Source organism: Mobula hypostoma, chromosome 9 (genome assembly GCF_963921235.1).
Source record: "Mobula hypostoma chromosome 9, sMobHyp1.1, whole genome shotgun sequence".
Lineage (NCBI taxonomy): Eukaryota > Metazoa > Chordata > Chondrichthyes > Myliobatiformes > Myliobatidae > Mobula > Mobula hypostoma.
The window spans coordinates 47,517,168-47,530,868 of record NC_086105.1 but is presented as its reverse complement, the minus strand read 5'-3'; the positions used below and the strand labels follow the sequence as shown (position 1 = coordinate 47,530,868).

Below are 13,701 nucleotides of genomic sequence, written 5' to 3'. Positions count from 1 at the left end.
TCTGCAAATTCTCTCTCTTGAGATCCAGTGCCGACCTGATTTTCCCAATCCACTCGCATGTTAAAATCCCCCACAATTATCATAACACTGCCCTTCTGACAAGCCTTTTCTATTTCCTGTTGTAATTTGTAGTCTACATCACTGCAGCTGTTTGGAGGCCTATAAATAACTGCCATCAGGGTCCTTTTACCCCTGTGATTTCTTAGCTCAACCCATAAAGATTCTGCACCTTCCGATCCTATATCACCTCTTTCTAATGATTTAATATCATTTCTTACCAATAAAGCCACGCCTCCCCCTGTGCCTACCTTCCTATTATTCCGTGTATCCTTGGACGTTCAGCTCCCAGAGACATGCATCCTTTAGCCACGTCTCAGTGATGGCCACAATATCATACCTGCCAATCTGTAGCTGTATGACAAGATCATCCACCTTATTCCTTATGCTGCATGCCTTTAAGTGTAACATGTAGCCAGAGAACAGTCCCAGTAAACATGAGGATATGTGGGTCAAGAGGTCATCTAAAATTTGAGCCTTTATTTATTTTAGTGTCATTAGTGAATGTAAATTTGTCCATCAGTAAAATGGGTGCTTTGATTCTGGATGGAGTCATAATCAAATCCGACCTGCCTGAGAATGGTTACTTGTCTGTCAGAAACAGCAAAGGGAGTGAAAGCATTTCTAACCTTGGTTTGAATACTAGTGTGTAAGAAACAGAAAATTTAGGGGTAAATAAAACCCAAAATATTGCAAGTAAAATACAGATTATGAAAAGGGAAAATGAAAACTATTAGACTGGTTTACTATTCTCACGTGTACAGAGGTACAGTGAAACATTTTGTTTTTCATGCCATCCACACAGATTTCATTGCAATAGTGTATTGAGATAGTACAAGAGAAAAACAATAACAGGTCCTAAATTGGGGGTCTGCTTCGTAGAGCAGCTCTGCACCATCCGCCACAAATGGGACATCCCAGTGGCCAAACATTCCCATTCCCGTTCCAACATGTTGATCCATGCCCTCCTCTTGTGTAAGGTGGAGGAGCAACATCTTATATTTGGTCTGGGTACCCTCCAACCTGATGGTATGAATGTCGATTTCTCCTCCCAGTGAACAAAGTTCCCCCCATCCCCCTTCCTCTATTCCTCACTCTAACCTTTTACTTCTTCTCACCTCTTGTTACTTCCCCGTGGGTCCCCTCTGCCTTCCTATTCTTCTATTGTCTACTCTCCCCACCTATCAGATTCTTTCTTCTCCAGCCCTGAACCTTTCCCACCCACCTGGTTTTACCTGTCACCTTCCAGCCAGCCTCTTTTCCCTCCCCCCAGTACTTAATTCAGGAATCTCCCCCCATCCTCTCAGACCTGAAGGGTCCTGGCCCGAAAAGTTGACTGTTAGTCCTTTTCTATCAATGCTATCTGACCTGCTGAGTTCCTCCAGCATTTTGTGTATGTTGCAACAACAACAGGGTGTAACAGTTACAGAGAGCATGTAATGCAGGCAGACAATAATGTGCAAGACCATAACAATATAGTTTGTGAGGTCGAGTCCATCTCATTGTACTAGTGAACCTTTCAATAGACTTATCGCAGCAGAGTAGATGCTGACCTTAAGCCTGGTGGTACCTGCTTTCAGGCTTTTGTATCTTCTACTAGATGAGAGGAGGGGAGAAGAGAGAACATCTGGGCTGCACAGGTTCTTTATGTTGGCTGCTGTGCTGAGCCAGTGGGAAATATAGACAGGGTGTCCATGCAGGGGAGTCTGGTATCCCTGATTAAATGAACTGTGTCCACACTCTCTGCAACTGTGAAAGAGCTAACAACAGTTCAAACATTCTTTTCCTGGAGCTATAGGATTCATACAGCGGACATCATAGTTGTGCAGTAGTTAGCATGAAGCTATTAAAGCCTGAGGCATTGGAGTTTGGAGTTCAGTCCTGATGCTGTCTGTAAGAAGTTTGTATGCCCATCCTGTGAGCGCATGGGTTTCCTCCGGGTTCCTCCCGTATTCCAAAGATGTGCTGGTTTGTAGGGTTATTGGTCATTGTAAATTGTCCTGTGATTAGGTTCGGGTTAAATCGGTGGTTGCTTGGCAGTGCAGCTCGTTGGGCTGATAGGGCCTATTCCATATTGGATCTCTAAAATAAAACGATTAAAGTATCAGCTTTAGATATTGGTACAATATTGTATGTGGTCAGAGTGGCTGTAAATAACCAGAACGGCGTGCTTGAAGATTCTTCTTTTCTTTGCAGGAGTGTGAATTGTAATTACATCGGGGACAAGTTCCCACCCACCAGCTCACCAGTTTACTTATTGCTGAGCTTGTTCCTTGGGACCTGTGCGATGTTAGTCAAAGAGACGGGGATCACTGTCTTTGGAGTGTGCCTTATCTACGATCTCCTTGTTCTGTGCTCTAAAAGACTTCTGATGTAAGTTCAAACAATTTACCTCTGTGGCAGACACTTTTTTTTAAAAGAAGAAAATTGTTTCATGAAATAATTATAATCTGTTATTTATCTATGCAACACACATCAAAGTTGCTGGTGAACGCAGCAGGCCAGGCAGCATCTCTAGGAAGAGGTGCAGTCGACGTTTCGGGCCGAGACCCTTCGTCAGGACTAACTGAAGGAAGAGTGAGTAAGGGATTTGAAAGTTGGAGGGGGAGGGGGAGATCCAAAATGATAGGAGAAGACAGGAGGGGTCTTCTCCTATCATTTTGGAAGACCTCTCCTGTCTTCTCCTATCATTTTGGATCTCCCCCTCCCCCTCCAACTTTCAAAGCCCTTACTCACTCTTCCTTCAGTTAGTCCTGATGAAGGGTCTCGGCCCGAAACGTCGACTGCACCTCTTCCTAGAGATGCTGCCTGGCCTGCTGCGTTCACCAGCAACTTTGATGTGTGTTGCTTGAATTTCCAGCATCTGCAGAATTCCTGTTGTTTGCATTTATCTATGCACTACAGTTATGCTGTTGGTTTGGCAGTGGGTGCTACAGAAATTGAAGTCAGGACAGTATTGTTGAAAGGAAATTCACCATTTTTTTGCTGATGAAGATTCTTATTTATTTTGAATTGTGACGAAAGAGGGTTACAAAAAGTACACATAGACTAAGATGTTAACTGTCCTGTGCTGACACCAGTGGGATCAGCAGTTGATCTGCCACCTGTCTTCAGGAGAAAGAGAGATAAGGAAGACAATGGAGCAGCATTTGGAAATGTTAATGAAGAGACAAGAGAGTTTAACGGAAGGAGACACCGGTCTGAGAACTGTCAAGATCAGCTCCTTTTTGAACCCTGAACTGTTTGAAGTGTGATGGACAGGTGATACCCCAGCAGGGGGATAAAAAGGGACAGGTTTGCTAAGGCAGGACACACGTGCCACCACGAGGTAATGAGACCCTGGAAGCAGTGCACCTCCCACAAGTCGGTGGGAGTTTTGGAGGGCTGATCGCGGGACCAAGCCATAGACGCACAGGGTGGAAAGGTACGATCAGCGGGAACCTGGTGTGTGTCCGCCCTTGCCTGGGTGCCAGGTTCACTGCAGAGGAACGATCGTATCTGAAACGGAAGGGTCACAGTCGGTGACCTCAGAAGACATTACAAAGGGCTCGCCTGAAAGCTGACTGTGAGGAATATCGAAGGTCTGTTTGGAATCCGATTTGAATATTCATTTGCTCTCTCTCTCTCTCTCTCTCCCACGGCGACGGCAATTACTGCGAACTGAACTAAACTGAACTCTGTCACTTTGAAACTGGTCATTTAGCCCTAGACGACGATAGAGCTTGATTGATCCTATTATCCTAGTTCTGTGTACATGTGTGTTTATTCATTGCTAACCTGTTGCATTTATATCCTTACTATTAGAGTACTGTGTTGCTTATTTCTTTAATAAAACTTTCTTAGTTCCAGTAATCCAGACTCCAACTGAGTGATCCATTTCTGCTGGTTTGGCAACCCAGTTACGGGGTACGTAACAGAATAAACTTGCAACACTGGATAAATATGACACACTCACTTGAGCAAACCATTTTTTTTCTGGCCACAAGTGAGAATTGCTGGTCAAAGCAAAATTCAAGACCCATCAGATTCCCTGCCTCCATTCTACTCGTGTTTTCTGGCAGGTGTCTTGGCTATTGGTTAATCCTTTCTGAATCCTTGAACAGCCATTCAATACAGTATGGACACGGTCAGTTACCGATGATCTTTGCCCTTCAGAATTTGTTGCTGGCTCTAGACACGAAGCTCTAAGGCTTGGGATGGACGGATGGTTGGATGCTTGATTTCAAGGGGCCCTTTGTGTGTTTCTCCCTTAGTTTTATTACAGAGTCAATACCGACTTTTGAAGTCTGGTACCTTGCTGACTGAAAGCCTCTCTCTTTCCAGTTTAGCGGGTCTGACTGCGATCCATTCAACATTCATGCCCACAGTAGCTGATTAATGTGGTGCCCAAGGGAACCAGCTACAGGGACCAGCCTGCAGAGCGTGCTAGATGTGTTTGGACATATATCAGGTTGTAGTTCATTGCTGCACAAATTAAATGTTAGTTCATGGATCAGTTGACAGAGATTTAAAAGGATTTCAATTAATCATTTAAGAACTCTGTTATTGTACCATGTGACTGCTTGAATGGACAAAGGTGAACTTGGTGGAATAATAAAGTTCTGGAAATGCTCAAAAGATCTGGCAGCTTGTGTAGAGAGAGATATTGATGCTTCATCAGCCCTTCCTCAGAATTGGAAGTGAACAAAGTAAGTGTTTAGTTTGCAAAGAGGAGGAGAAAGGAGAGAACAAGAGACTATCTGAGATTGAATGGACATCAGTGCTGCCCTGGTGGTCATGATGGCATGTAAGAATGGCAAATAAGTATCAGTTAAAAACTGATCTGTTTGGACCTAATGGAAGTAGTTTTGTTCCTTCCCATTACTGACTGTTAAGATACTGATCACATGTAGAGTGCCTGTCACTGGCCATTCAGTACTGTGTGAGGGTTATGTGTTATCACAAAGCAAAAAGACATCTGTGGGACCCAGCCTTTGTCGGTCTGGTTTATATGTGTAGTCACTTTAAGCAGGGTTTTGATGGGGCGCTGGAGGATCACCACCTTTACATTGCACTCGTCTGTTGTCCATTGACGCTGGCACTGCCAAAAGTCATATGTTCTACCGTGAGCTTGCTGAATAATTGATTGGCAGGCACCCATCAAAGCATTCATCACTGGCAGAATAATGATGGATGAATGGGAAAGTACATGAGGAAAATCCCAGCTGATTGAGAGAGCTCTTCAGCAGCTTCTTAAAATAAAGAGCAACCCACATTAACAGCCATGTTTCATAAACTCAGGACACCCCAAATCAATGAAGTAATAAAGAAGTCTGGTGCAGTTGATTGCATTGCAGAGACCTGAAGTGATAGGAAATCAATGAATCCCCCAAATGAGAGAGGAGCCCAGTTCCCTCTCTTTCCAAAACTCATTAGGATTCACTCTAATTCTGCCTTGGAGCCATATCCAATTACACCAGAATGGCATCTGTTCCTGATTGATGCTTGACAGCCAACCATCTCCTACGGTGTCAGCAACAAGTACAAGGGACATCGGGTTACAAGTACAAGTATTTTTTAGGCTTTCATCAGTGTGACTGTGATCTGTGCATGCTGGTGAGTAGGATCCTTTCCTTACAGTGGTAAGTATGAAACTCCTCAACCTGCTTGTGGAGGCCGTGTGAATGAGAAGCAGGAGCAAGCCGCTTGACCTCTTGAGTTTGCCCTGATTTGAGATAATTTGGTTGTAACCTCAATGTTCCATTCCTATCTATCTACAGAACCTCACACTCTCTTGATTATCAAAAATCCAGGTAGTTCTGACTTATAAATATTAAAGAACTCTGCTTCTGTTGGCTTTTGAGGAAGAGAGTTGCAACGATTGACACTTTTCTGATAGATAAGTGACTCCTAGTCATTGTTTCCTCTTTTGAGAGAACCTTTGTCTCTCTGTGCACCCTGCTCAGAGTCCTCAGGATCTTGTGTGTTTTGATCAAGTGCCTTTTCACTTTTCTAAACCCTAGTTCATACAAGCCCAGCCCATCAAACCTGCCATCCTGACATAGCCCATTCTTTCTAAGTAAGGCTCAGAACTGCTTATTAATATGGTAAAATCTTTCTTAAGTCAGGAGTATAACAGAGTACACAAAACTCCAGACATGCTTTCACCAGTGGCCTCCTGTCACCATGCTGTGCAGGTGTTGCTGAAACTAAACGTGTTTCCCACTTGCAGCTAAATAAAACCCAGATGGGCATCCACATTGCCTGGTTGATCATTAAACCGTGCTGAGACCGTGGAGTGGGTTAAGAACTAAATTGCCTGATAAACAGTGGTCTATACACACCAAGTGTGAGCTGACAGCCTTGTCTGGGTTCTGTAAACAGCGAACTGTGTTGTTTTGCCTGGTTGAATACTTGAAAAACTCTGAAGCCAGGAAATGCTCCCCTGATGTAAGGTGTATTCAACATCCCTTTACAAACCTGGCAGGGCCTGGAAGTTCTCCACAACAAACAGAATCCATTGGTTTTGCCTCTGGCTCTCATCAGTGAAGCCTGGTTAATTTTCAAGCTGTAGTATGTGCCTGCTCATAAAGATACATTACATAATATAGGACAGATATTTGGCCCATTTTACTAGGGTCAGGTGGCACAAGGCAGACAGAAATCGAACCTGTGATCTCATGCTCAGTACAATGTCAAAGTCAAGTTTATTGTCCTGCACAGGTGCAGTGAAAAATTTACTTGCAGCAGCTTCACAGACAAATACCCAACATATAAGCAGCATTCACAAGAAAAACATATATTAAATGCAACTTCTACACAATTTTACAGAAAGAACAAAATAAAAACCAAGTCCATTTTAGTGCCAAGTGATCAAATCAGTCATAGTGTTGCTTTACGGAGGTAGTGATTAGGGCTATGCTGGTTGGTCCAAAAACTGAATAGTTGAAAAGAAATAGATGTCCTTGAACCTAGTGCAGTGGGACTTCAAGCTCTCTACCACCTGCCCAGTGATAGCTGCGAGAAGATGGCATAGACCCGATAGTGGGGAACTTTGATTGTAGACATAGCGTTCTTGAGGCGACACCATCTGTAGATACGACTGATAGTAGGGAGGGAAGGTCACAAATTGTGAAATGAAGAGGAGTAGTTTCACAATTTGTTACCATGGTGACCCCCTCCCCCCGCCCCGAATTCACTGTTGATGTATGTGGTAAGTTGGCATTTATTTTCAGTGTATCTCCCAGAATCATTTTTGAGCAAAGTTTGGGCTGATCCCCATGGTGGGACCCTGTTGTGCAGGTACGCAGTGTGTGAATTGTACCGAACAAACCTTGCCCATTAAACAGCGGAGAAAATCGTTGACAGCTGGGAAAACGGGCTTAGTATGATGTCAAAACTGTCAACAATTTTACAATTTATTAAAAGTCTGTCAGTGCTTTCAAATTAAAGTGAGCACAATTAAAAGCAATGAACCAAATTCACAAGGTATGTACTACCCAAGGCATTTCTTTGCCCCTCATAGTTACCCTTCTCTGGCAAAATAAACAGAGTTGTTCCTGTGCCAAATGTATGCAGTTGCTGCTCCTTTGGGAGGATTCTCCAGCCTAGAAGTTAGCTAGTTACTGGAGTATTTGTTCAACTCCATGAGAATCCCAGCCTTGAGTGCTGTCAGGAGAAGGTTAGTAAAGAATGGGCAGCCAGACTGCAAATAGTCCAAGACTTAATGGAAATGACCTTGCTAGGTCAGGTCACTTGTGTGAGATAAGGGAGTCAGCACAGATGTATTAGCAGCAATTTATGTTTGACTAACTTGAGTAATGTGACCGATACTGCATATTTGGACTTCCTAAAGGATGTTCATCAAATATCATATGACATACATTATTTAATTGAAACCATTGAGATTAAAAAGATCATGACAATGAGGGTGCAAACTTAGACAAAGCACAGAAAGCACAGAGTCATGATGAATGGGAGCACGTTTCTATCCTATCTCCTAATCTGCACTTCAGAAGTACATTGCTATTTTTAAAGCATTGTGCGCTATCATGAAATGGATTGGAAAGTTTGTTAGAAATAAGGTCTACCGAGGTTCTCTCTCCCCTTGTTCACTTTTCAAATCTTTCCTACATCACCTTCCCACCGCGCCCCCCCCCCCATTATGAAGACTCCTCATCTTCCCCACCTGGTTCCATCACCTATACATTGATCCACCTTTCCTAATCCTTTCTGTCTGCCATTACCCCACCCCCCACATAGCTGATTCTATCATTCCCATTTTCTCCACTAGCCTGCTCCATCTGCCTGATTCTTTATCTTTTACTACATATCACTCACCGTTCTCTGTCTAAACAGTTCCCCCACCTTCCTCTCCCTCACTTGACTCATCGTCTCCCCACACCTCCCAAATAGTTCCACTTATATTAGTCTCGGTGTCATCCCTGCCTCTCACTTCTACACTTCGGACAACAGGTTGTCTTCCCTCTCCGCATTCAGTCCTGATGTAGGATCTAAGTCTGGAAGATTGACCAACTGTTTGCTGCCTGAATTGTTCCAGATGTTTATTTCTGCTGAGCATTAGGACACTTGCACTTTTTGATATGAATCAGTGACCTGGACATTGGGGCACAGGGCATAATTTTATAGATGGAAGGTGAGTCCAAATTCAAAGATATAGTAAATAACGAGAACATCAGTAGCGGACTTTGGGAGGATTTATATAGACTGAGGAAATAAGTAGGTCAGAAGATCAGAATCTAGTTTATATTGTGCCATGAAATTTGTTAACTTAGCAGCAGCAGTTCAATGCAATACATGATAATATAAAAAAATCAATTACAGTGAATATATGTGTGTATATATATAGAATAGATTAAAAGTAGTGCAAAAACAGAAATAATATATATAGTTTTAAAAAGTGAGGTTATGTTCATGGGTTCAATGTCCATTTAGCAATCATATGGCGGAGGGGAAGAAGCTGTTCCTAAATTGCTGAGTGTGTGCCTTCAGGCTTCTGTACCTCCTTCCTGATGGTAACAATGAGAAAAGGGCATGCCCTGGGTGCTGGAGGTCCTTAATAATGGACGCTGCCTTTCTGAGGCACCTCTCCTTGAAGTTGTCTTGGGTACTATAGAGGCAAGGAGCCAAGATGGAGCTGACTAATTTTACAACTTTCTGTAGCTTCTTTTGGTCCTGTGCAGTACCTACCCCCCACCCCATACCAGACAGGGATGCAGCCTGTTAGAATGCTCTCCATAGTACATCTATAGAAGTTTTCGAGTGTTTTAGTTGACGAACCAAGTCTCTTCAAACTCCTAATGAAATATTGCCAGTCTTGACTTCTTTGTGGAAGCATGTCATAACACAGATTCACATTAAGTGCCACATCTCGTCAGGACAATGAGGAAAGACATGAGCTAACTAGCACATAGAAGATTAGCGTATAGTACAGGCCCTTTGACCCATGATGTGTCAACTTTATAACTCTCTAAAATCAATCTAACCCTTCCCTCCTACATAGCCCTTCATTTTTCTATCATCTTTGTGCCTATCTAAGAGTTTCTTCAATGTTCCTAAGTATCTGCCTCCACCACCATTCCTGGCAGGGTGTTCCATGCACTCGCTACTCTCTGTTAAAAAAAATCAATTTACTTCTGACATCCCCCCATATTTTCCTCCAAAGATCTTAAAATTTTGCCCCCTCGTACTAGCCATTTCCACTCTGGGAAAAAGTATCTGACTGTTCACCCTATCTGTGACTCTTATCAAGCTTCCTCTCATCCTCCTCTTCTGCAAAGAGAAAAGCCCTAGCTTGCTCAGCCTGTCCTCATTGGATATGCTCCAGGCAGCATTCTGGTAAATCTTCTCTGCACTCTCTCTAATGATTCCACATCCTTGATAGAGGGCATAAACACACTGGGGTCTGTATTTGTCACACACATCATTAAATAGGATAGATGGCAGGATAGGTTGTGAAAGCTAAATTTTAAAAAAGCACATAGAGTTCCTGGCTTTGTATTGAGATGTATTGAGATGGATAAAGCTGAAAAAACAAGGAATTTGCACTAATCTTCTGTGAGATAAGGGGAGTCCCTGCTGGGGTAATGTATTCGATTCAGGGTCGAAGATGGGTGGAGGAAGTATTTTATTAAATTTGTAAATATGGAGAAACTGGAAACCTGGGGTGTTCTTCTCAAAGCAGAGGAGGTTAAGAAGAGATTTGATGGAGTTCAAAATGTGTCAGTGAGGAAATGTCTCCAGTGAGTGGAAGAGAGGGTGATGACAATGATGCAAGTTTCAGATGATTGGCAAAATGTCAGAAGAGAAGGTGGTGAAATTATTGAAACACATGTAGCTGTTAAGGAACTTGACAGATTAGATGCGTAGTTAATTTCTCCCCTAGCTGGAGTGTTCAAGGCTGCAGGTCAGAGTCTTGAAGGTAAGGACTTGGCTGTTCAGACTGAGGTGCAAAGAACTTTTTTAACCCCGAGTTCAAGTTGGGATTTTCTGCACCAGAGTACTATGGGGCCACAGTCCTTGAGTATGTTCAAGGTAGAAGTTGATGGATGTTATTAAAGGAATCATGAACGTTGGGTAAATATAGGAAATGACACTGAGGTAAAAGCTCAGACATGATCTTATTGAATGAAAGAGCAGTACTTGCCTGCTCCAGCCTCTCTTTAATGTGTTCTTGTGCAGTAATATTTCGTCTATGGTGCAAGTTGTGACTGGGAATTCATTGCTTGAAAAGATGAATGAAGCAGATGAATCGGTAATGTTCAAAAGCAAATTGAACAAATATTTGAAGGGAAAATAATTATGTGGCTGTGGGAAAAAGCAAGAGAGCAGGATTAATTGAATAGCTGAACCAACAAACCAGCACAGATATGATGACTGACATGTGGCCTCCTGTCTTGCATCATTCCATTATTTGCATAGTTTACATTTGCATAATGAGCAGCTTCTTGTTCATTAATCCCTCGAGTGTTAAATGTATATTAAAATGCTTAAACACTTGACGCACCATTATGATTCGATGATAGTTAATTGCCTTATTGCAAGAAGTCCTCTTGTCTTTGCCTTGGTCTGGACAGAAATCTGAAGGAAATACCAGAGATTGTTTCACTGTGTGGGGAATGGAGAGAGGTCAAATTCTGGAGTGAGTTTTGTGCTTTGTGCTGATTCTTTCAGTGAGCATTGGCAATGAGCCCACAGCTTCTGACAGATGAGCTCAAAGTTTTTGACAGTTAGTCCAGGGCCTGATCGCGTCTCCTTGCGGGAAGCCACTCAAATTTCGGTTCTCAGCACTCCACGTACATGTGGGTCTTACAACAGCAGACTTGCACAGTGTGGTCACTCACATCAACTGAATCATATGAGCATAAGAGACATCATGCAGTTAAGTTCTTGTAGTGGACTTGGATGTGTTATTCTTTAATAAATGCTGTGCTGTCTCATTCATCTCTTCTCTCCAATTCTGGTGAAAGTCTCTGGGGTGCCTTGTTCTTGCAGATGTTCAGTTGCTTCCAAATATATCATTCAGTGCTCCTTTTCAAATACTATTTCTGGCTGTCCACTCTTACAATGTCGGGAGATTGTGGGTTTACTTTCATTTGAACATCACAGACCAGGCAGACACTCTAGGAAGGAATGTCAGATGGCCTGGAGTGCTGGCTCATTAACCATAAAGTTGACAACAAATAGATATACACTAGATTTTCCCTGGTGTTTAAACCAGAGCTTCAAAGCAGCACAGTTCAAAGAAGAGAATGGGACATTTCTTTGGTGATCTTTCAGGTTAAAGAATCAAAGTCAAAATTTGTACAGCTATGAAACATTGTTCTTCAGCAAACTATGTCCATGCTAATCCTTTTCGGCCATCTGCGCTAATCCAGTTTGCCTGTATTTAGGTCTGTATCCTGCTAGCCTTGCTGAATCAAGTGCCTTTCGAAATTTCTCTGGAACTTGGTGGCTGTATCTCATTCCACCGTCTCTCCCGCAACAAGTTCCTGATATGAACCACTTTGTATATTTTTAAAAATTGTTCCCTCAAGTCTCCTTTAAGATTCCGTTCTCTGACCTGAAACCTATACCTTTTGTTTTTGTACCCCTGGGATGGGGAAAATTCTGACTATCTATATCTATGGTTCTTCTAATCTTTTGTAGTTCTGTTGGGTCACCCCTTTGCCTCCTCCAGTCCATGGAAAACAAGCTCACCCTATCCATTCTCTAACTATGGCGTATTATGGTAGCATAACGGTTAGTGTAACACTGTGACAGCACCGGTTGAAAGATTAGTGTTCAATTTCCACCACTGTTGGTAAGGAGTTTGTGGGTTCTCCCTATAACCACATGCGTTACCTCTGGGTGCTTCGATTTCCTCCTGCATTCCAAAGGCGTACAGTTAAGGTTATAGTTGTGGGATGCTATGTTGGCACTTGTGGGCTGCCTAGCACAACCCTTGCTAATTTGATTTGATGCGAATGGTGTATTTCACTGTATGCTTTGACATACATGTGTCAAATAAAGATCATCTTTATGGAGTTCTCCAATCCAGGTGGATTCCTGGCAAATGGTCTCTCTGCTCTCTCCAGAATGGCCACAACCTCACAATAGTGTTGCAATCAAAATTGCACATAGCACTGCATGCATCGTCCGACTGTGTTTTCTGAAGTTGTAACACATCATCTCAAATTTATATTCCGTGCCCAGACCTTTGGAGGCGAGCATACCTCATGGCTTCATAAGAACCCTATTGATTCATGTTGCCAGTTCAGGGAATTGTGATCTGAATCACAAACTCCTCTGTTATCAATATTCCTCAGTACCTTACCATTTACTGTGGATGGCCTCCCATTATTTGTCTTCCCAGAACGGATTGCCTCACACGTGCAGGGATTAAATTCTCTCTGCTAACATTCTCTCCAACTTTCCATCTGCCTTAGATTGAGGAGTCTCAGACAACTTCTCATGCTATCTTCATCAACATTATCATGGTATTTTTTGTGGGAATTTACTTTGTTCCATTTGGCTAACCACAGTACGTCAGTGGCCATGCCTCAGCGATTCAAGTATATTGGTACTAGTTTGCTGCTCCCCTGCCAATGACCATGGGACCACTTGCCACATAATGGCATAACTAGCAGAGCTGTTGCCTCAGAGTGTGAGAGACCCAGTTTCAGTCCTGTCTTTGGGTGATCTCTGTGTGGAGTCTGCATGTTCTCCCTGTGACCATGTGGGTTTCCTCCAGTTCTCTAGGTGTCCTAAATGCGTGTGGTTTGCCACTTTAAGTGGCCCATAGTGTGTGGTAAGTGATGGAATGGGGGTGGGGGGGGTGAAGAATAAAAATAGGATTACTGCAAATGGGTGTTTTAAGGTTGGCATGAACTCAGTTGGTTAAAGGGCTTGTTTGCATATTGTACCTTCCTAGGGATTTAATTGTCAGCAATCGGCTTTAGTTCCTGATGCATATTGTGGCGGCGTGTTTCCTGACAACATACTGGCAAAGAAGTTGACCTTGATCTTTTGAGACGCATTTCTGTTACCCAGAGCAAAACACACAAAATGCTTGAGGAACATAGCAGGTCAGCCAGCATCTATGGAGAGGAGTAAACAGTTAACGTTTCAGACTGAGACCGTTCATTAGGGATGGAAAGGAAAGAG

General features: G+C 42.9%; 1 protein-coding gene across 1 annotated transcript in view; it reads left to right on the top strand.

The window, feature by feature from the left end:
• Window positions 1–13,701, top strand: part of tmtc1 (transmembrane O-mannosyltransferase targeting cadherins 1) — a 189,544-nt gene that overhangs the window by 32,783 nt on the left and 143,060 nt on the right. Inside the window, exon 4 of the mRNA XM_063058235.1 lies at window positions 2,254–2,430. Coding sequence (XP_062914305.1) covers window positions 2,254–2,430 — 177 coding nt within the window. The remainder of the gene's footprint in view (window positions 1–2,253; window positions 2,431–13,701) is intronic.